General features: G+C 38.5%; 1 protein-coding gene across 26 annotated transcripts in view; it reads left to right on the top strand.

Annotated features, from left to right (window-relative positions):
* Plekha5 (pleckstrin homology domain containing A5) overlaps positions 1-24,507 on the top strand; it is a 231,805-nt gene that overhangs the window by 145,610 nt on the left and 61,688 nt on the right. For 14 of the 26 annotated variants that reach the window (XM_087213503.1, XM_087213497.1, XM_087213498.1 and 11 more), the window contains 7 exons: positions 280-384; positions 2,953-3,025; positions 9,385-9,485; positions 12,276-12,391; positions 12,676-12,693; positions 17,111-17,578; positions 22,606-23,068. In XM_087213503.1, coding sequence (XP_087069629.1) covers positions 280-384; positions 2,953-3,025; positions 9,385-9,485; positions 12,276-12,391; positions 12,676-12,693; positions 17,111-17,578; positions 22,606-23,068 — 1,344 coding nt within the window. Of the gene's footprint in view, positions 1-279; positions 385-2,952; positions 3,026-9,384; positions 9,486-9,508; positions 10,648-12,230; positions 12,392-12,675; positions 12,694-17,110; positions 17,579-22,605; positions 23,069-24,507 lie in introns of those variants that run through there. The other 12 variants (XM_004845798.3, XM_087213499.1, XM_021259124.2 and 9 more) reach the window with 4 other exon arrangements.

Raw genomic sequence — 24,507 nt, 5'->3', positions numbered from 1 at the left:
AGTCTATTCATTTTATATAGCAGATAGGACAAAATACTGCTACATACTGTGTCTTTTAAAAATTGTATATCCAGATTTTAAAGGGTTCTAAAATCTATGATCTCTTTGTAATATCCTGGGGGGAGAATTCTTTGTATAGTGTTCTTAGACTTGAAACAACTCAGCCAGCAAAAGTGGATTATAATAATTTATGAAAAAAGATAAGTTATAAAAACTATCAATCAGGTCAATTCTCTGAACATTAATACCACATTTTCTGTCATGCTCTTTTCTGTTTAGACTTCACGGTCTTCAAAAAAAGTGCATAATTTTGGAAAGAGGTCAAATTCAATTAAAAGGAATCCTAATGCACCTGTGGTCAGACGAGGTTGGCTTTATAAACAGGTATTTCTTTCTCTTTCATTTAATGTGAAGCAAAGGGCAGAATCAGCAGAAGCCTTTTGGACTGAATGTTGCTAAGACAGTTATATAAACTTACATGAAATAGAGAAGGAACTGTAGAGCAGCCACCCATATTTGACTTTTGTTACCCCTGAAGAATGTCAGAAAAACAGTAAAGACAGAAAAGGGAGTGAATGTTAGACAGAACAGAGATCGTTGGGCTATGTTTGTTATATGTATTTTTAGATTTAAAATTAAATATATTCTGCATCTTAGGAATACTGTGCTAACATTATCTTATTTGAAATCTGATAATATATTGAGATTTTTATGACTCCTTTCAAAGTTTTGGTTCTGTATTCTCTCTTCTGAAGTTTTTGTGCTATTTGTCTTTTTTTCTTTTCTCATTTGTTTGCTCAAACATGGTTCACTGTCAGACACCTTGATAGCTAGGGTTTATATTGTACTATCTGGGAAGCTTGATAACCATGCTCTTTTGGATGCTTGTCATTAGTTTTGGAATTAGTGAACATGCATGTACATTACCCCCTTGGACTTTGGCATCCTTTTTATTGCTTTGAGATTGTTTACTTTCCCATTTACAGCTGGGTATCAGATAAGCGACTGCCAGATAATTGAGATATACTTAACATCCAAGGCTGAGTCTGTCTGTTCTCTCTTCCTGTAAATATATGCAGTTAATGCAAAGCAAGTTAAACATTAGTTTCTTGAATGATACATGTCTGAGGCGATAGATATGCCAACTACTCTGGTTTGATCATGTTCATTGCATACATGTGTTGAAATGCGTAGCCCATAAAAATGTAGAAGTACCATGTGTCAACTAAAATAAAGATAAATTGATTGATGATGCTAATCTATTCTGTTAAAATACTATTGATTGCTTTCAGTGGACCTAATTATTTTGATTCATTGAAACTCAATTTGCTATGGAATGTTTATTAGAGATTGTTCACCTGAAAGTTGGGTGGCAGCTAAACTAATGTATTGGAAGAGGACCATCTTAAAATCCAGAGAATTCCCAATTGAAGTAAATTAATTTTACCAGTTTCTCACTGAGTTGATTGGATTAGTAACTTGGACAGCAGATTGTTTTTATATTTGTTATTGTTATATTTTAACTGTCTTTTAATTTATCCAACCTAAAAGATTTTTGCAAGTTTAGTTTATAAGAGAAGAATCTCTATATTCATTTTTAACTAGTCTTTCAGTAATTGAGAATGTTCAAATAGTTAAGTGTAATACTGAGTTTAATATACTGTAATAGGGCTCCTTTTTTTTTTTTTTTTTTTGGTACCGGGCCTCAAACTCGGGACCTTGCACTTGCGAGGCAGGTGCTGGAACCACTGAGCTAAATCCCCGGCTCCTTTTTAAAAGTAGTTCTTATTCTTAATTGATATGTTACTTGTTCTTTTGGCTTGATCTTTCTTTCTTTCTTTCTTTCTTTCTTTCTTTCTATTTTTAGGAGGGAGAGGGGTTTGGTTTTTTGAGACAGGGTCTCATATAAATATAGTCCAGGCCAATCTTGAACTCAAAGTCCTACTGCCTTATCCTCCCAATTGCTGGGACCATTCAAGTTTCTTGATCCTTTGGCTAATATAGTATTACAAGTGTTACTAACTAGTTCTCTAGCTTAAGTGTTTATTTTATTACTTACATGTTATTGTAAAAATGTAAATATAACTCAAACCATATACCATTTCATTTCCATTTTGTTTTGTTTTAGTGTCTTCCTTCTGGACCAAGGAAGCTGTAATTTTAAGGACAAATCTTTTACATTCAGGGACTGTTTTTAACCGACACTAATTTCAATTGTTCCAAAGCCACAGTAGGTGATTGTCACCACTAGAAATAAATTAAGAAATATTAATCAATTCTCATCCAAACTGGCCTCAATTTTGCATTTTGGAGTGTCTGTTTAATTTTTCTCTTGTGGTTTTGCTTTATTGCATAGAGGAAAGTAATTTGTGTTAAAATTAAGTCCAGCTCCCCAGCATGCACACGCCACTGCTGGTTCCAGTACTGCATCCTGGCAGGCCTGTGTGTTCAGGGGAGTAAATTCCAAATTGCTCACAAATGTGAAACCCAGTCAGACCACTTCAACATATTCTTCTTGGGAAGAACATCTCAATCCATGGCCTTAGAAACTGCCACTAAATTGTCTTTAATCAACGCATAAAAATTACATATATTTATGGGGTACCATGTAATGTTTCCATACATGTAAACATTGTGTAATGTTCAAAATGGAAAACATAGCTATCTCTTCCATGCCATATCATTTCTCTGTGGTAAAAATACTCAAAGCCTTTTCGTCTGGCTTTTTGGAAATATACCATATGTTATTAGTTATAGTCACTGTACCTTGGAACAGAACACCAGAATTTATTTCTTCTTTCTAACTAAAACTTTGTACCCTAAAATTTGGTTTGACCTTTTAGTTAGGTTATGTTATACACATATTAAAGACATCTTGTTTTAAAAGTGTATTTTAAATGAAAATGGGTTTTAATCATCTGAAATGAAAAATATCTTTAAATATTACTACAGGACAGTACTGGCATGAAGCTATGGAAGAAACGCTGGTTCGTGCTTGCTGACCTTTGCCTCTTTTATTACAGAGGTGAGTATACCATAAACTCTCCTAGTGCGCTATTTTATAATCGCAGCATATGGTATGTGTTGTATACTGTTTTAAAGAAAAAAATTACCATTTTTGCTCTTTTATTAACAAGTAATGCCAAGACCTCTGATTCTTCTTTGACCTATGATTCCAAGTTATTGAGGTATGAAATAAGACAGACTAGTCCTAGTTTTGGTCTAGTTCCCATACTCTGATTTATTTTGCATAAAGACCACATGAATCTTCACTCTGTTATTCTGTCTTTGAATGTGGTGGCCAACAGATACAAGCCTTAGTTTGAGGAGGTTCTTTTTGGCTTTCAGCTTTGTCAGGAGTAGCTGTGGCTCCACTGAACGCCCAGTTCTGCTCCCCAGCAAATGAGTGGGGAGTATCAGGAATGAATAAAACATAAAAAACAAAAATTACATTTTTAAAAAATTACATTTATATTAAACTTTGTTTTCGTAAGACCAGTGGTAACCTTCTCCCTGAAACATGGAGAAAGTCGTGTGAGAGATGTGCACCACACTGTTAATGTTGGCAAGAGGATGCAGGTATCATTTTGGGCATGGAAGAGTAGTCTTCATTCTCCTACATGGATAGCAGAAATGCCTTTTGTTAACAATTTTTTTTTTTTTTTTGGTACCAGGGATCGAACTCAGGACCTTCCGCTTCCAAGGCAGGCGGCAGAACCACTGAACTAAATCCCCGGCCCTAGAAATGCCTTTTTTAAAGAGATGGGGTCTCACTAACTTGCCCCAACTGGCTCCAAACTCCTGGGCTCAAGTATCTCTGCCTCCCAAAGTGTAGGGACTACAGGCCCTTGCCACTGCACTCGACTGATTAACACCATTTTAAATGAAACTCCAGAAAAGACTCTAGGTGTGACCAGGATTTCTCAGTTAACACAAGTGGCCATGTGCCAGCAAAAGATAACCTAGGCAGCACTTCATCAAAATCTGCTCTAGCTGGGATATGGAACCGTGAATCTGAACCATCTCTCCTTGCCACCTTTATAATCTGGTTGGAAACTGTCACTGGAGAATTAGACTGTCAATTCATAATTAATAATTTATGACTTTTATCTAGAAATAGGAATCACAAAATATAACAAAGGATTTGGAACCAATGAACAGGTTTGAAATTTAATTTTTTTGTTTCTATTTTTATTAGTACACATTTGCAGTCCATACTAAAATTTAGTTTTCAGTTACGCAAAAGATGTGTGGCAAAATTCTACAGTCATCTCTGGAAGTAATATAACACATTACCCTGTACAATTTGGAAATGCTGGAATTATTTCTATCATTTTACTCTCCAGCAAACTGTGGTTTAGAAGTACTGCAGAGTCAGAATTAACCAAACCTATAAAACTGTATTTTCTCGTAGCGATGTTGGTCAGTCATCCATTGTGGTATTATCTTTAGTTGAATGCCAGATTTACTCTATAATTTTCCCTGAAAGTTTTCCCAATCTTTGAGAAAGTTAGGAGTTGTCACTCAGGCATTATCCCTGAGCCTGTAATTTGTACTTTCCTCTTTATCAGTAAGAACATTCATAGACACAGTTTAAAACAAGAAAATGTTTGCTCTTTCCAGTTTTTAAATTCATAATATAAATGGAGGGTGGGCGTTGTTTTTTTGAGACAGGATCTCTGTGTAGCTCAGGCTGTCCTTGAACTTGCTGTGCAGCCCAGACTGGTCCCACCTTTGTTATCCTCCTGCCCCAGTCTCCTGAGTGCTGGAATTAAAACTTTCTGAATGTTAACAAAAGAAAACATAATTCCTTATATTTTACTATTGTTTCTGAATGTCACTTCTATCATAATAGAAAAACTTTTAATATTTGAAAAATATAAAGATAAGCAGAGGAGCCATGGTGAATGAGATTCTTTATTATCATCAGCTACCTGCATTTTACCTTCAGTGGGTTTATTAATCTTAGTTTCCCACCTAGGAGGAGTATGCTAAGGAAAAAATACAGAAAGAAAAAGTATCATTTAACTCACTTCTGCTGTTTAGTTAATTAGAAGTATGATAAACAGTTTTAAATTTTCTGTTTCTTTTTTTGTTTGGACACAGTGTCCACTGTGTTCTAGACTGGCCTCCAACTCACAGTTCTGCTCCTTAGCTCCCCAGAGTGCTGGGATGATTTTAAGACTGCCTCAACAGCAAATGTCAGAATTTAAGTAAAAGCTGCTGGGTTTTAGTGAGACAATCGCACCAGCTTGCGTTTCTGGCACGTTTACTGTGTCGGGCACCGAGCTGACCACGTTAGTAGGTGATCTGCTTGGTGTCACTGCACAGCCCCTTATCTCAGTGCGGTCCTGGTGCACAGCAGAACTGACGGCAGAGGGGCAAAATAGCTTGGCTGGGGTCTTGGACAAGAAGCAGAGCAGGGATTTGAAGCAGGCATTTGAGCTTCAGGCCTAGCCCTGTTAATTGAAAGTTTCTGCCCCCACATCCTGGGTATTCCCTTCTTGTATGCTGAGGACAACAGCCATTCGTTTCTTCAGTGTCTCCCAAGGCACCTGACATACAAAGTGTGCTATCAGAAATTTTTGGCACATCAGTCCATATTTTACAGAAATGGAAAATAGGCACAGAAAATAAATGATTTGCTACTTTTTATGATAGGTCAGCAGCTGACACCAGGTGGAAGCCCAGGTTCCCACTGTGCTGTGCCTCGCAGCAGGCATGCAATAAGCCCGTGGTCATACAGTACCTGCATTACTCTGTAGTCAGTCTGCCAAAAAACTTGCTGTGGGGCTTGATTCAGTCACCAGATATTTGTGGGGTAGTTTTTTGTGGGGGTTTTTTGGGGGTTTTTTTGCTGTACTGGGGATCAAGCTCAGAACCTTGCACTTGCAAAGCAGGTGCAGCGCCACTGAGCTAAATCTCCAGCCCAGTCACCAGATATTTATTGAGCAGGACCTGCTTCATTCCACGTATTTCAAACTAGCAGTGTGAGAAATCTGTCATGAAACTTACTTTGTATGGATCTCAGGAAAATGGTGAATTAGCTCAGATAAGTAAAGAAAACCATACTACATGCTTTTAGGAAAATATGGTCTTATTATGAAAAGTACACATGGAGGAAAGATCTTTTCAGATGAGACCTCTGAGCAGGTATTTTATTATTTATTTATTTATTTATTTGGTACCGGGGATCGAACTCTGGACCTTGTGCTTTTGAGGCTGGCGCTGGAACCACTGAGCTAAATCCCCGGCCCCTGAGCAGGTATTTTAGATAGCAGATCTGAGTGACCAGGGAGAGGAGGTATGCAAGCAGAGCATGCCAGGCGGGGCGAGTGAATAGTGCCAAGGCTCTTAGTTAGCGTTTGGAAAGTTGAAGGAGAAACAAACAAGGAACTGCCAGGCGAGTGTACACGCTTGGGCCAGACTGGAGAGAGAGCGCAGTCAGGACTCCATGGACTCCGGCAGAGTTCTACCCTAAGTGCCACAAGGAAACAGTTGTATGTGTTTAAACCTAAGAACTAATATGCTTTAATTTATATTTCTGAAAGCTCACTCCAGCTGCTATTGGACAGTAGATGGTAAAGGGGAAAGAAAGGAACAGAGAGGCAGGTTAGGAGTTAACAGTGTAGAGAGGATGTCCTAAACTAAGGCAGTGAGCTCACTTGATACACCAGAGACCGTATTAGGTCGTAGGATGCAAAAGTGAAGAAAATATACCCATGTCCTCATGGAGCTCACAGATTAGACGAAGCAAGTGCTCAGTTATGTGAAAAAGTATTGGCCACACCTGTACAGAGAAAGATCGGGAAGGGACGTAATCCGAACAGATGACTTTCCATGGGCAGAGCATGAGTGTGCTTGTTATGTTTGTAAAGCTACACACGGATTAAATTGCTGGAATGAAGGTTATATCTGAAGATCCAGAAACAGTTAAGGTTTGAAAATTAGATCAAGCCGTGGAGCACACCTGTAATCCCAGCACTCTGGGAGCCTGAGGAGGATCACAAATTCAAGCCCAGCCTGGGCAATTTACCAACTTAGTGACACCCTGTCTCAGAAAGGGGGCCAGGGGGAGGGAGAGAGGGAGAGGAAGAAAGGTGGGCTGGGGATGTAGAACAGTGCAGAGGTCCTGGGTTCAATCCCTAGAAGAAAGATAAAAACATAAAGGTTAGATCAAAGAACAAAGGGCATTTGTTTTTCATTCTAATGAACTGTAATTCTTTCTTGAATGCAAGACTAATAGTAGTATCAGATGTATAGGATCAGGCATATATATTTTAGGAAAGAGACATTCTGACACTTGACATGGAAGAAAAGAGACTAGGTAACAAACAATATTAAGCATTCCAGATTGGAAATGATAATCAGTAATAATATATTTATCCAGCTGCAGTTTTTTATTTTTCATCCAAACATCTTTGAAGTAGAAATAAGGAATCTGAACTGTCACTTGAATCCAGTAAAATGTTGAGATTCTTATGGCTCCTGTCCTGGGTTGTGTTTCCTAGGAAACACACTGTGTTGGGGATTAATATGTTGTAGGCTCATGGAGTAGTATTCTTGGCTGTAGCAGGGAAGAGGGGGAGAAGAATGGCATAGAGACTAAGTTGTCGTGTAGTCTCAGAAAGGCCTCAAACGGGGTGACACTGTGGCTCAGTAGAAGAGCACTTGCATGGAGACCTGAGTTTAGTCCACCACCAGCCCCAGGATGCCTCAGCTAACCCATGGCAAGTTATTCACTACTTAACATTACTTGGTAGTGTGGGAGGATTCTGGTGGTAGAGTAAGACAGTACTTAGGGTAGGTTTGAGATAAGAGCTATCAAGATTGTTAGGATGAGGAGCAGTTAAAAATCTAGTGAAAAACTCAGGATGGCCAATGACAAAAGATGAAGATTTTATACAGTTGGTATTTCTGTTTAATTTTGTATAATAATGGCAATATTTACATGGTTTCTTGGTTCATGAACTTGATTCTGTCCATGATTCTGGTCACAAACTGAGTTGGACGAGAGCTGAATCAAATTCAATGGTCAGATTCAGTGTTGGATCTTATGGGGAAATTTGACTCAGTTCTCATCCAGTTTGATTAGCGACCACAGTTGTGGGGAGAATTGAGTTCATAAACCAAGGTACCACTGTATTTAACATGTTAACTGTGTCCTGAGTTCTTCATGTTTATTAACTCATTTAACCCTTACAACAATCTTTTGAGTTAAGTCCTATTATTACCAGTTTTATACATGATGAAACTGGTGTACTAAGCATTAAAACTATGCCCAAGGTCTCAGCTAGTTAGTGTCAGACTGACAAGCAATTCCAAGTAATCCAAGGAAATCACCTTCTTGCAGCACTGCCTCTTATTCTGAGCAGCTTTAGAATTTTTTTTTTTTTTTTTTTTTGAAACCAGGGATTGAACTCAGGACCTTGCACTTTCGAGGCAGGCACTATGCCACTAAGCTAAATCCCCGACCAAGAAAGATCATTTTTATTAAGGGATATAGTAGAAAATATTTGATCAAAATGATTTTTTACTAAAGATGACTTCTTAAGCTGCTTCTGATTATAGCTTTCATGTAAACAAAATTGGATTCAGAATTAGAATGTGACTTATTTTTTCAAATTGTTAAGTTCTCCATAATTGACAACTGCTTTTCCAAATTTTTTTTTTTTTGCCTTTTAGAATGAATATGTTCTTTGTTCATTATTTTTTTCTGTTACTGAAATGTACTTGAATGAGCACAATATAGTAAAAGCAAAATTTTGTTTTATTGTTATGAGAAAAACTCTAGAAATAACCTCTATTTAATGCACCTTTTTCCCTTTTGGAAGTTTCATTATATCTTCTACAAATGGGGAAATAAAATCTGTTAACGTTTGTGATAATTTTTTTTAAAACACAGCAAGCATAATAAAAATAATTATTTCCTATTTATAGTTTTCCTCATTGGTGAGTTCATCGGCCTTATGTACAGCCTTATTAATTTGTCTTATAGCTCTAAAACAAAGTTACACATGTTAGAGTTTCTACACCATTACTTACATATATGCTAATATATTTTCAGTCAATCTCATATAAAAGAGTTTTGTATGATACAGCACAGAAACCAAAGAAAGATGTGATCTTTTTGTCTAAGCGGCATTATCCTTCATGTGTAGAGCCAGGTTTTTTTTATTTGCTTAGAATAGGGAAGCTCACTGGAAGCAAAGAAATATCCATTTGTTATTCTCATTTAAAAATCTTTAAAAGACCGACCTAACCATAAATACAGTTTAGTTATCTAGAAGAACCATTTAATTTGATCCAATTAAATTCTGAAAATATTTATTCTGCTTCAAGAGAACATTTGAATTTCTAATCAGATACTAAATTCTCTCTTAGATGAGAAAGAAGAAGGTATCCTGGGAAGCATACTTTTACCTAGCTTTCAGATAGCTCTGCTTACCTCCGAGGATCACATTAATCGCAAATATGCTTTCAAGGTAAAGAAATACTCTTGCTGTTTTATTCTGTTTGAAATTTGCATGATTAAAAAGAGATTGATCCATAGATTATTACACAAAGATATTTCAGTTAGTGATCCCTTTCTATTTAAAATGTGTTGATTTTTATAGGACAATGTCCCTTTACAGAGTACATGCTGAAAATATTCAGGGGTCAGATGTCTTTAAATTTGTGCTTTCAGATGGGTCTAGATAAAGCAGATCAAATACTAATAACTGATGACTATAGCTAGAGATGTCCCATGATTATTGTACTTTCTTTCAAGGTTATTGTATGTTTTCATTTTCCATAATTTATGGGAAGGATATTATAAAGGACAACTGTGTTTTTCAGCTTAATATGAACTCACACAATAATTGCAGACATTGTTAAGTAAAAGTACGTAATGGTCTTCAGATACTTTTCAGAGAATATTGAAATTAAAGCATTACATTCACCAAGCAGACCTGAGATCTGCTCACAAGACTAACGTTACCCACTCATCTCTGATATTGTCGATTTGTGGCTCACTGTCAAGAAGGCGGCTACTTCTATGCTAAGGTGGTAAATTTGGTTTTCAAAAGTCATGCTGCACATTTTGCAGCATTCCCTGTTTTTATGGCTAAAATAAATTTAGAGGCCACTTAGGCTTTTTGGTCCCCTCTCTTTTTTTATCCCTCTGAGTTATTATTGTTTAGTTTAGTTTTGTTTTGTTTTTGTGTTTACAAGAGATGGAACCCAGGGCCTTCATACTGAGCCACATGCCCAGTCCTTTTTGATTTTTTATTTTGAGACAGGTTCTTGCTAAGTTGCACGGGCTAGGTTTGAGCTTGAAATCTACCTGCCTTAACCAGAGTGCTGGGATTGCAGGCGCACACCACCACGCCTAGCGATTTTGTCAAACAATGGTAAACTAGAAAAACAATTAAATATTTGGAGGTGCTATAAGAGTTTAATACTGGTGACTTCTAAAGCACACAAGTAAAACTGTGTAATATTAACACTGTCTTTGTGCATGGATTTAGATTTTTCATTTGCTTTTATCTGTAACAAGAATAGTAACTGCTGTTTTCATATTCTGTCTCTGTGGTGCTTGCTCCAAACTGCTGAGCTGGTTTATTAGCTGGTCTGTTGACGCCAATGTGACTGCTCATCTAAAAGGTGAGTAGAAGCTTCATAGACAGTTACTGAACAGGGGTGTGGAACTTCGAGCCAGGCTTTGTCTAGTAAATATTTCCGCTTGACAGATGGCGAATGTGGGTGGCTCTGCTAGTGTCTGAGTCCCGGCGGAACTGAATCTTCTCACACCCATCCTCCGTTCCTTCCACTGATCACAGATAGGATAGGGGTCTTCATGCATCTTTTTGAAACTCCACTTGGAGCATCCATTGACATTATGCTGGTTTTAATTATTTTTGAGTTGTTCCCCTATGGTTATCTCTTAACATAGTCAAATAAGATTTGTTGGTTATGCAGTTATTTTAACTGCTTTTTTTTTTTTTTTTTTTTTGGTACCAGGGATCGAACTTGGGACCTTGCGCTTGCAAGGCAGGCAGTGGAGCCACTGAACTAAATCCCCGGCTTAACTGCGTATTTTAACTGTCTATTGAATGTATCTGTAGCCCAAAAAAGATTTCGAGAAGCTAATTTGACATTGTTCATAAAGCAGATAGTCTGATCTTAGAATAAATTATGTGGTTCCAGATTCATTCTTCTCTTTTATATTTAGCAGACTATCTGCCTAATAAATACTCTTCCTTTTACGTCAGTCTAGGCTAAAATAACCTTTATTTTGTCTTTGAATGCCTAATGGAAATTGTCGCAGACATTTTTAAATGGAAATCAAAGGCCAGTCATGGTGGCGCACACCTGTAATCCCAGCACTCAGGAGGCTGAAGGAGGAAGATTGCTGCGAGTTTAAGGCCAACCTGGGCTACATTGTGAGACCCTGTCTCTTAAAAAAAAAAAAAAAATGGAAATCAAGACTCTTTCCTTGCGCCTGACCTCAGGTTCCTCTCCTGCTCTGCAATAGCTACTGCTGTTCTCCATCTCTGGATGCATGGCAGCCCAGGGCTGAAGATAGGCACTCAGCACCCACACCTGGGTAGCAGTCTCTTCCTCACCATCCCCTGTACTTTGTTTCCTTGTGTTTCTCTGAAGAGAGGCAGATTGACTCACCATACAGAAAAACCTACTTACTAGTTATATACTCCTTCTTTGTCTTGAACTCAAGCCAAGATATTTCATTTTAACTCTGGAACTTAAAAAAGGAAAACTAATAGGAAATACCATGTTGGAATCATTTCTAAATCCTTTGTGTTTGTGTATAGGTGTCTGTAAGGTTTCTACAAAATATTTTAACAGCAGTACCTTTTAAGGTCTGAGAAAATTGCTAACACGAGAGGAAAGTGCTGTAGCATGTACATTCCAATTAATTTTGTTGCTGGTTGCTCTGGAACATTACTCTGGAGTAAATCGCAATAATTGAAAATTGCCTGAGGTGTGTAGGTAGGACAGATAGCACTGAGCACTTCATTGCTAACATCTTTTCATTCCCAAGCACTTTTTTTTAACTTTAAAGTACATATAACTAAAAGTTAGGAAACAAATGTACTATAACTTTTATAAGATAAATAGTTATATTTTTAAGTCAGTTCTATATTTTATATAAAAGACAAATCTACTTGGTTTGAAACATGATAGTGGATAAGAAACCACTTACCTGTTTTCTTTTTCTTTTACAGAATCCCATATTTTTATGGTAAAATGATCGTGTCGTTTTTAATCAGGCAGCCCATCCAAACATGCGGACCTATTATTTCTGCACTGATACAGGAAAGGAAATGGAGTTATGGATGAAAGCCATGTTAGATGCTGCCCTCGTACAGACAGAGCCTGTGAGAAGGTAAAAGCTTGTAGGGAGTATAACAGTGGTTTCCACTTTGATTTTGTCCCATGTCTTGCCAGTGTATCATTATTATAACATACCATTTTAATAATCATAATACGAAATCATGTTTCCCAGAAAGCAAGGATTAGTTTGTTTTATATTAAATTAACATGTCTTTTTAGTTTAGGATACCACCTGCATTTTTATTCCACCTTTCCTCTTTACCCATTTTCACCTGTCAGTGTACTGGGTGAATTTAGAATCCTAACATTCAAACTGAATGTTCTTTCTTCTTTCAGAATTACCTTTAATTTCCGGTGAGTACATTTTTAATTGTTATCTTAAAGCTACAGAGATTTTAATCCTTCAAGCCATTGTTTTTTCAAAGATCCTAGATCTTAGAAGAGAATTTATTTTCATGAAGGTAACTGTGTTTTTATTACTGTTTTGACATTTAATTACAATAAGAAATTTGTAGAACTTTCATTTCTCTAATGATAGTTTTATGTACAGCACCAGTAAATGGGTCAGCAAGCGTTTAGATTATATGCTTTTTTTTTTTTTGTAGACAGAGTCTCACTATGTAGTTTAGGCTGCCCTTGAAGTCACTATGTAGCCCAGGCAGGCCTCAAACTCATGGCACTCCTGCCTCAGTCTCCCTTAGAGCTAGGATTACAGGCATGTGACACCGCACCTGGCTGGATTATGTCTTAATATGTCTACTTCCTGATGAATTGTACCTTCCTCTAAAACTCCATTACTTGGGCCGGGGATTTAGCTCAGTGGTGCCGCTGCCTGCCTCGAAAGCAAAAGATCCCGAGTTCGATCCCTAGTACCAAAACAACAACAAAACAACAACAACAACAACAACAACAATAAAACTCCATTACTCAGATTCCTTGATAATACAGACATGTAGCCAGACGAGGTGGTGCATGCCCTCTCCCCAGCACTGACTGATAATACCAACATATGCTATTAAATTAGTCTGAGTTAATTTTATCTTCCCTGCTTTGAAGATATGAATCATTTTAATATTCATTAACTGTATTAAAAGTAGTCAGAGGAAATCTATCTCTCAAACTGCATAATAGAAGTTGAATAAATGTGCTTTTTTAATAAAAAAAATATGTACCTGTAATTTGAAGATTTATGATACAACTAAATTTTATTTCTAGTCTGTGTTATTGAGTACACTATCTTATATGAGGAAGATGCTGATTTACAAGTTTGATCTCCATGTGTGTGTCTCTGTCTGTCTGTCTTCTAGTGCTGGAGATCCAACCCAGGGGCCCAAGCAGTCTGGTTCATTGTGCATTGCAATAGTCTTGACTTGCTGGCTAAAAAAACTTAAGGTGCTGCTGTGCATTTGTGCTGTATTTATAAATATCCAAATCAAATTAACCGATCACTAGTAATTAAAGCTAGGGAAACTCATAGAAAGAAAAGAAAAAAGGGTCCAGTTTGGAGTTGCAGGATACCTATTTTTGTAAAAAGCCATCTCAGCCATGTGCATATCCAGCCCTAGTGTCTGTGCTGCCAACGCACTTCCACCCTGTGCATACGCAGGTGGGAGCCGGCGAGAGGAAAATCTACTTCTGGAGTTGTTCTGGGTATAAAAATTACCTGAATGAGCATGAAGGAAATGTATAGGTGAAAGAATTAATTGAAAATGTTTGTTAATTTTAACTAAAAATTTTAAAGAATCATTTACAATACTATAATTAATATAGAAACTCAAATGTTTTATTTCCAAGTAATTTGAATAGTTTGTCATGCATTCTTCAATTTCAACTTATTTCCACTTTATTTTATTGAATTTACTGTTCTAAAAACTTGGAATTATCCATAATTTGGGTTTAATTGGGTTCATAATCTTTTGGTTTGACTTCTGGCAGTCTCCAATTTAGTTGATTCTGTGTCCCTAACAGTTTTCAGCTAGTTATGTTCATATAATTTGCTGAAAAATAGGAAGATAATTTTGTTTGCTTGATTGTAAAAATTACAGACTTCCTTTGGTGTGGGGCCAGAATACATCAGATATTTATCAGGACCTGTCACATAAGAGATTAAAACATCCAGTTTTTAAATAGTTGATTTCTTCTAAATTCATAAAGTATTTTACCTTTGAAATACAGTGTATAATCCTCTTGTGTACCTCTCATGCATAGTTTTCATCTCCAGGCCCATTATCTCTGTGTGTGTCCGTGTGTGTGTGTGTGTGTGTGTGTGTGTGTGTGTTCATGTTCCCCTACCCACACCCCAGTGATGGGAATCCTGCCCAGGACCTTGCACAGGCTGGGCACGTAATCTATCATTGTGCTACACACCCATCCTATGTTTAGTTTTAATAAGTATGTGGTGATTATTATGGGATGTGGTATGACTTTTCACCCGGGTGTGCACCATGTAGTGATCAGATCGGGCATAGCTGTCCCCTCAGATGCATATCATTTCTTTGTGTCAGAAATATTCAAAGTCCTGTGAGTTCTTTTGCATGTTCAGTTAACTCTTGGCAGCCCTAGTTCTCTCTGTGCTCCTGACAGCAGAAGGTGTCCTGGTGTCCACCTGTGCCCTGGGCCCCCTGTCTGTCCTTCCCTGTCTCCTCCACCCCCTACCCACACTCTGCTAACCCCGACTCGAGTCTCTACTTCTTGGCGATCAGCATTTTTGCTTCCACATAGAAGTGTGACGTGTGCTGTTTGTCTTTCCTGTCTGGCGTATCCAGCTCACTGTAGTAATCATCTCCAGCCCCATCTGTGCTGCTGCAGATGACAAAGTAATAGTCCATTGTGTTCATTTTCCATGTTCTTTATTCATCTGCCAATGAACACCTAGGTGGATTCCATGCCTTGGCTGTTGTGAGCAATAAACTTGCAAGTGCAGATGTCTTCGCCATACTGATTTCAGCCCCTCTGAGTGTATTCCGAAAAGTGGAACTGCTAGATCTTATGACAGTTCTATGTCTAGTTTTTTGAGAAACCTTCATACTGTTTTCCATAATGGCTGCACTGATTTTCAGTGTGTTTTCTGTAATAACTTAAATGTCACTGATTAAAATTGGATCACAAGTTTTCATTATATGTTATCTTAGCAAAGTTTTCTCAGTCAACTTCATTCCATTTAAAGAAAGTCACCATATGTGTCTTATTCTAATATTTCTTCAGCATCAAATTATTGGGAGAAAAAAGAGGAGGAAGAGGCACTGCAGTTCTAATTTACAATAATAACTTTACATAGACTGGCAAGAAATAGGCTTACATTTTTTTGTCAGGCACAGTGGTGTGTGTGCACCTGTAATCCAGCTACTTGAAAGGCTGAGGCAGGAGGATCAAAATGTGAGGCAAGTGTGAACAGCTTAGGGAGATTGTCTCATAAAAATATATAAATAAATAGAAAGGGCTAGGGATATATTTCAGGACTCCTTGAGTTCGATCCACAGTACTACCAAAAGAAAGAGGGAAAAAGATATTTAATATTCAGTGTTAAATAGCCTTTGCTCTGCTCCCAGAATTTAGCAAGGATAAATGTGCTAATTTTCTATGAATTTTATCATTAGAGGGGAAGAAGCTCCATAGCCTTAGTAGACTTGTGCAGTATCTAATGTTTCTGATCTGGAAGCTAAGGTTTATATCTAACTTAAATATATAGATAGTGTATAACTTTACTCCAAGGAAAACAGTCACCTTTCATTGTTCTTCAGTTTCCATATTCCAAACTATCTATAGACATCTCTGTTTCTTCCCTTACAGTTAAATATAGATATTTGTGTATGGATGTTTGGTTTTCCACACTTCACAAAACTTGCTGTCCATACAACACTTAGGAACTGGTAGGAGCCTCACTGTGTATTGAGAGGGTACAATCGGCCGGCTCTTCAGCAGCCTCCCTTAGTAGCAGAGCTTGGCAATTTCATGCATGTTAGCTTGAGCTTCTGAGAGCCTGAAAGCATTGGCTCAGGAAAGCTGATTCCCATCAGAAGTCCTAGGTATAGCAGCTGGCATGGTGAGTAGTGAACTGTCAAGGGGCTCACGCACATCCTGCTAATCAGCGCTTCGTTTTGTTGGGCAAGGACAGGGGATGCCAGATTCTAATCCACCGCCACTTGGTGAGTTGGAACAATAGTGCTGATAAGGGCTGTGCCGGCCACTGATTACCCACCTGGTTCTCACAGCACCCCTCCTGGCTTGTACTGCAGTTGTGCCCATTTACAAAGGGGAAGTGGAGGCACTATAAGCTTCTGTGCCTCACCCGAAGAAACAGCTAGTAAGAGAGAGGGAGTTGCACACTGAACACATGTAACCTGACTCCACAAATCTGAGACCATACTTAGGTCCTCCTGTGTGTGACCTCGCACTGTAATGTTCCCCTGCAGCCAGGATGCGCTGACCCCATGGCTGCAAGCAGCGTTTATTTCAAGGAGTGACTAGTACCGGCCTTTAAGTGTGGATTTTATGGTTTTCTGTTAAAGAGAAATTTCATGTGCTTTATTTCCAGATAGTCTCACGGCAGGGGCACACGTCACTTTTGCCCTCTAGTAGTCTTTGCTCATGTTTTCTTCTTCCTCTTTCTGTTTATGCATTCTGGAGTTGTGTTCAAATGTTTTGAGGATTTGGGCAGACTTGTCCTCTATGATTCTTTCAGATTTTCATAGTTGCTTTTTATCCTAGATTGAATCCAAGATATAACATGCATGTTCATTTGATTTACTACAGTTTTCCTCTCTGTTTTCAGAGTGGACAAGATTACATCTGAAAGTATATCAACTAAAGAAACAAATAACATTCCCAACCATAGAGTGTTAATTAAACCAGAGGCCCCAAACAACCAAAAAAACAAGGAAATAAGCAAACTTGAAGAAAAAAAGGCATTAGAAGCTGAAAAATACGGATTTCAAAAGGATGGTCAGGATAGACCTTTAACAAAAATTAATACTGTAAAGTTGAATTCTCTGGCCTCTGAATATGATGGTGGGTCGACATGCCCAACTCAGATTGTACACTACCGACCAGTCAGTATGAATAGTTCAGAGCACAGAACAGTCAATGTCAGCATGGCAGATCTGAGAGGTGGAAATCACCCCAACACAGCGCCCTTACACCCGGAGGCTGACCGAGTCATACAGAGAACGAATTCGATGCAGCAGTTGGAACAGTGGATTAAAACCCAGAAGGGGAGAAGTCGTGAAGAAGAAACTAGAGGGTGAGAGTCTTGTCATGATGACCCCAAGTTTCTTTGATGATGTGTTGTTGGAGGTTGGTTTCTGAGCTACCAATTAAAAGTATTGGTTTTGGGCCAGGGATTTAGCTCAGTGGTTGCGCTGCCTGCCTTGCAAGCGCAAGGTCCTGAGTTCAATCCCTGGTACCAAAAAAAAAGTATTGGTTTACATTGTAAATTTTGGTTCATTGTATGTTTTGCTCGTGGTTATCAGATTATATTGTTTCCCTGCTTCTTGTTCTGTCACCTCACCCTTCTGAGGGCAGGGTCACCTTCCTGGCCCAGAACAAGGAAGGGCTTAAACTGCAGGTAGAGGTGATGAAGTGATCCTATCTTCTTACCCCACCCATCTTGGCCCCCACCATGATCTCCTTCACCCAGAATTCTAAACTCTGAACAGACGGTGAACATTTGTCTCTGACCCCTTTACACCCTAAGCTGGCCATCCTCCATTAGCAGCTTCTGCAGCATGATGCAATTCAGAGGTCTCCTGGGATGAGTGATGTGGAGACAGTGACGGGCAGTTGCTCTCTAATTCCCAGTCTCATTCTGGGCTTTCAGTAAATCAGAATACACTAACTATTAAAGTTATTCATCTAAGTATTTATTCTGAAAATGCACTTGTTTTTCAGATATTTATTGTGTGACTAATACATGCTAATGGGTCCACTAAAGTAGTGAAAAGATACAGTCCAGGTTGTCGCAAAGATAACTGTATAGTAGAGGGAACAATTGAATCATGCTATAGTGTGACAAATACAGTGAAAGAACAGGGTACTGTAAAAATACATTTCGGGAACAACCAACACAATCTTAATGATTCAGAGTTCAGAGAAACCTTTCTGGAGGAAGTGAAATACAAGCTGAGAGACAAACAGTAGCATGCATATCTTGGCTTAGATATATGAAGCTCCAGAACAGAGAAAGGAATCAAAAGAAATCCAGGAGAGGGCTGGGAATTTAGCTCAGCAGCAGGGCGCCTGCCTGGTAAGTGCGAGATCCTGAGTTCCATACAAAAAACGAAATCCAGAATAGCTTGGTTGTAACTCCTGTGGTAATGGGCAAGGACTGAGTCTAGGCCAAAGAGATAGTTCAGATCAGTATTTTAGAAAAGGACTTAGCTCAGTAGTGGAGCACTTGCCTAGCAGGCCCAAGGCCCTGGGTTCACTCCCCAAATTGCAAAAAGGAAACCACTATAAGCTTCACAGTCTAGAGAATGAATTAGAGAAGGTTCAGAAGTTACTTGAGTGAATGAAGTCTGGAGAGGAAGGCGATATAATTGATATAATTGACAGGACTGGTGATTGTTTTTGTGTGCTTGATTGGAAAACAAGACTTGCTCAAAACTAAGTTTCAGTGACTGGGAAAACCAAGAATGGCACCTTTTGCTGTGGCAAAAGTAGAAAATAAATAAGTCAACTTTGATTAGGCAGAAAAGAAGCAGGCAATAGATCTGGAAAAGAAAATGAGAGGATGTTTGAAAGTACTTGTTTAACTAATCACTTTCAAGGAAATAAAAATTCAGATTAGAACTAAATCTCTTATGTATCAAGTTAAATCTCACTTCAACCCAGAATCACTTTTCCTCAAATACAGTGACACTTTTGAGTTTAAAAGGATGCAGAAGCACATTCAACGAGTACTTGGAAATTAGATTTTTGTGTTTGTTAAATAAAAATGTTAGTTTGGGGTCTCTTGGTGAACATGATTAACATCTGAAAAACCTTTCTGTGACTATTTTCTTTTGAATCCACAACAGTGACTTCCAGTGGTTGGTCCTGAGTAATGGACTGATATTTTCTCTGGGTTTCTCCACCTTTGGGTTCACAATGATACTAGTTTCTATAGGTACTGTTAGATATTCTTTTAAATGACTAGTGTTTGGGATCTGTGAAAAATATCATCTACATTATTAAATAAATCTCATCATAGGCGGGAGATTTAACTCAATGGTTCCACCACCTGCCTGGCAAGCGTAAGGTCCCAAGTTTGATCTCCGGTACCAAAAAAAAAAATCTCATCATAAAAAATCGTCATACATTTTCATGGTAGAAGCATAATTGTAATTCATGGTACAATTCATTTTTTAAAACACTTTCGAAAAGGCTTTCTTTTATTAAAGTCCAGAAAGAAAAGATGTTGATATTTAGTCAAATGGTAGATCCTGCACCTGTGAACAAAGCTTTAAAGCTTCTTTGTGAGTAGCAGGCCTGCCGTAGCCATTGTTCTGCTGGGGAATCAGTGGTATCACTGGGCTGGGCTTTCACAGTGTGTGACAGGCAGCTGGTGATGAATGGGCCACTCAACCTGATGAGGGAGCTCACAGTGCTGGCTTCTTAAGCTTTCACTTAAAAGCAAATCACACTTTGCTTAATTTGAATTTCTTTGGGGGAAAATCAGTGAGGGATATTCTAATTTTTGAAAAAACAAGTCTCCAAATGCTAGAAACTATGTGAGACAAAAATGAATTTACTTGATAATAACCTAGTTTTCGACAGAGGCTTTTAAACATGGTAGTCATTAATTAACCAAGCTAACTAGAAAAATAGCCTGCTGTTTATGATCATATGATGGGCTGACAGTTCAGATTTAATATACAGGTCTACAACAGGATACAGCTCGCATGTTACCAATGATCAGAGCACTGACAGAGGTGTTTGGGGTGATTAGATTTTTCTGAACTCTAATTTACGTGTTAGTTAAAGGCAGTTTTTCGTATGTTTTAGATTCATGATGTATGTCCCTATCTTTTATGAATTTAGATCCTTTTGTATGTTAAGGTTTCTATAGTAATTCTTGAATTTACAAATGACCAAGTGCATCCAGGTGTGTCGGGGTAGATTGCTCCAATACTGGGGCAGAATCTCCTGGATGGAATTAGCTTCCCCTCTGATACACTTTGTGACCTGATACCATGGTGCTGCCAGCCCTAGGCTTTTTGTATTTCTGGCTTTCATGTTATCAGAGAAAGCCATAAGGAACTGAACCTTTTGTACAGGTTATATATATAAGAGTATTGGGAACCTTTCTCTCTTACATCACCCCAAAGTCACCAGATGCTTGCCCTAATGCGGTGGTTCTTGTCTAGGGGCATTTTGTTCAGTTTCAGTGAGCTTCTTTTTGAGTACAGACATTGAAAATTTGAAGAACAGCCATCACACTTTGGTTCAGGAAATTTGGTTCAAGAGAGATGGTTGAAGGGCTTGGAAATACTTTGAATATAAAATAAGGAGTCTGTGAGAAGAGAGCTCTGGCACCCAGATTACCAGCCAAGCATTCCCAGATGATTAAAAGCATGGCTTAGTGATTTACGCATTAACTTTTTTACACACACACACCCCCCCATGAAATCACCAACACTGCCATGTTTATCACTCAGTAAGAGACAGCAATATATTATGCAGCTGGGTGTACACAGTGATCTCTATTGTGAATATATACTAAATAGGAGAAAGTTATTAAATATTGAAAGAAGAGGCTAGGAAACTAGAACTCATAGTATCCCAATTTTCCTTCGTATTTTTGTTCATTGAAATATAAATTTATGTTCACAGATATGGTAGCATTAAGATGAATACTTGTAATTTAATCTTGCTCATTTTCATTTAGATTTTTCTAAATTATAGTTTATAGAAAGACTGCTTGAATTTAGAATTTGAATTGTAGCTGTACTTGTTTTTGAAAATAATGGGAAAAAACAAATGTTACCTTTTCATAGAATTTCTTGATTTACAAAAATCTTTCCCATGTAACATATTTGACCTAGCATGAAGTTAACATAGAGCTAGCTTTGATAAACTCAAGAGTATATTTATAAATGTGATTCTAAGCTAGATGTGGTGGCACACACCTGTAATCCCAGCCCTCAGGAGGCTGAGATGACAGGAGGATCACTGAGTTCCAGGCCAGCCTGAACTGCATAACAAAACCCTATCTTAGTCAATCAATATTTTAAAAAAATAGTAAACTGAAAAATTTTATTCTTTGGAAAATTGTATTAGCTCAATGGTTCCAGCACCTGTCTCGAAAGTGCAAGGTCCCGAGTTCAATCCCCGGTACCAAAAAAAAAATAAAAAATTGTAATGTTCTCTGCTTAGTAATATGTGACTACATTTTCAATTTCAAAACTTTGCATTTTAGGAAGATTATGTGTTACATGTATAATGTATATGGAGAATTTGAAAAGCTCCATTCAAGATATTGATGCCATCATGAGGTAGAATAGTAATTACTGTAATGGAAATGCAGAATTCCTGAGATTGAAAAAGTTGTATGTCTGAAACATTGTCATGGTTAAGTCCTTTGTCTTTAAAAAGATTTTGAGCTTTAGCTTCGTCTTTTTTATTTTTCAAGTCAGGAAAAGTTATGAAGATATTTATTTCTTCAAGCCACAGATATACTGATGTACTTCCTCCTATAATATGCAGCCATGCTTTGTGAAGGAAAACATACAACAGGGCAGTCAGCATACACCTGGAAAGAGTGCAGCCGGGGCATGCCTGTATTCCATCCATACACAGAAATCTTGTATATCTGTTCTGGTGAGAGGTATGGAAATAAGAGTGTAGTTATTTACACAAAAGCAAGTCGAGTATAGATGCAGATTTGTGATTAGCTCTTAGACATTCTTACTGTTCAAATGAAGTATAAAAACACTTTCTTTTTAAGCCAAACTAAATTGTGTGGAATAGTCTTTTATATAACTGCCATAGATACATTTACTTGATTTATTAAGCTCATCAAATTGAATATCATAATATTTAAATCAGTTAATAACTTGTGGCTTCTAGATTTCTTTTTTTGGTCTTTTTTTCCTAGTGCTGAGAATCAAAATCAGGGTCGTGCACATTCTAGGTAATCACTTTACCACCGAACTATATCCCCAGCCCAGTATTTGTATCTTTTAAAAAAACATCGTGATACATATTTTGTTTGCTAGAAGAAATGTGCTGTAATTTAGAATTCGGGAACAACTCTCTCCCTCATTTTTACAATTTTTTTTTTACTTTTAGAGTGATTTCTTACCAAACATTACCAAGAAATATGCCGAGCCACAGAGCCCAGATTGTGGCCCGCTGCCCAGAAGGCTACAGGACCCTCCCCAGGAACAGCAAGACCAGGCCGGAAAGCATCTGTGGCATGGCGCCTCCCAGCCGGGACCAGGCGGGGGGACCTGCGGCCGAAGAGAAGCGGAGGTCCATGCGGGACGACACCATGTGGCAGCTCTACGAGTGGCAGCAGCGGCAGTTTTACCACAAGCAGAGCACCCTCCCTCGACACAGCTCCTTGAGCAGCCCTAAGACCATGGTTAACCTCTCCGACCAGATACACTCCATTCCCACTTCGCCCTCGCACGGCTCCATCGCCGCTTACCAGGGCTATTCCCCACAGCGGGCATACCGAGCCGAGGTGGCGTCGCCCACTCAGAGAGGGGACCTGACCATAGACCGAAGGCACAGGCCTCCCCACCCTAAGGTAAGGTGCTCGCTGGCTTGGGCGCTCTTCTCAGATGTGAGCCAGGGAAGAGAGCAGGAAGGAGACCGAGGCTACTCTTTTTGTTGTTTTACAAATTAAAGAAGTGTGTGCTATTGAGGTCTCCTATATAAAACCTATATGTTGGGTGCTTCACGTCTCTGGGAGCACAGGAACAGTTATTTTGAGCAGATACATGATACATTCTCTCCTGTCTGATAGCATATCTCGTCAGCTCTCCTTGCAGGTTAAGACCACAGAGATTACACTTGCACATTCTACACCTGCCCTTTTCTGGCTTATCCGCAGTCTTATTTCAGTCTCATCTTGTTGTTTACTGGGGTAAAAGTGTTAACTTCATCTTCTAAACTGGTGACTTAACAGGGCATACTGAGATCTCCTTATGTACCCAGCTCAATATTAGAATCCAGCAGTACCTAATGGTTTGTGTAGATATAAAAACTAAGATATAATGCAATCCACCTGCAGTCCCAGCCATTTGGGAGGCTAAAAAAGCCAGAGCACCAGTTGAGTTTAGGAATTCAAGACCAACCTGGGCAATGTAGCAAGATTTTATAAATTGAGATACAGATACGGGGACCCGGGGATTTAGTTCAGTGGTTTGGCTGCCTGCCTCGCAAGCGCAAGGCCTAGAGTTTGATCCCTGGTACTAAAAAAAAAAAAAACCAAAAAAACAAAAACTGACTGAACTTGGGGCTGGGGATTTATCTCAGTGGTTCCGCTGCTTGCCTCACAAGCGCAAGGTCCCGAGTTTAACCCCCAGAACCAAAAAAATAAAAGAGATCATCACAATGGCTGGGCGTGGTAGCACATACCTATAATCCCAGCATTCAAGAGGCTGAGGTGGGAAGATTACTGCAAGTTCGAGGCCAGCCTGAGCTACATAGTGAGTTGAAGGCCAGCCTGAACTATGCAGTGAGACCCTGTCTCAAAAAAAAAAAAAAAAAAAAATGGGCTGGGGATTTAGCTCAGTGGTTTCAACGCCTGCTAGGCAAGCACAAGGACCTGAGTTCAATCCTCGGTACCAAAAAAAAAAAAAAAGATTCAATATAGAAGCAGATATGAGACTCGAGCCAAATATTAAGACTTGTAAAACTAAACAAGTACAATCCTGTAACTGAATTTTTGAATGGCGGGCTGGGCAAGGTTGAAAAATAAGAACCAAGAGAGACTATGTAAAGGTGCAAATTTCCAATGATGAATGTCATTACATTGTATACCTAAAATGTACCAATGATTAGAATGAATAATCGATAATGTAAAATAGGAAGAAAAGGTCCAAAGGGGTAGGGGTAGTGGGAGGGGCAGGGGAAAGGAAAGAAGGGAAAGGAAAAATGCTGAGAAATTGAAAAAATGGAAATAAAGTCTTTGTAAATAGGGAAGGTGGTAGGCATGAAGGGAGGGCTAGGAATGGGGAAAAA

This window comes from Heterocephalus glaber, unplaced genomic scaffold, assembly GCF_053883595.1.
Source record: "Heterocephalus glaber isolate CG9 unplaced genomic scaffold, H.glaber_assembly_v1.0 deba00001444, whole genome shotgun sequence".
Lineage (NCBI taxonomy): Eukaryota > Metazoa > Chordata > Mammalia > Rodentia > Bathyergidae > Heterocephalus > Heterocephalus glaber.
This window is presented reverse-complemented; position numbering and strand designations above follow the sequence as displayed.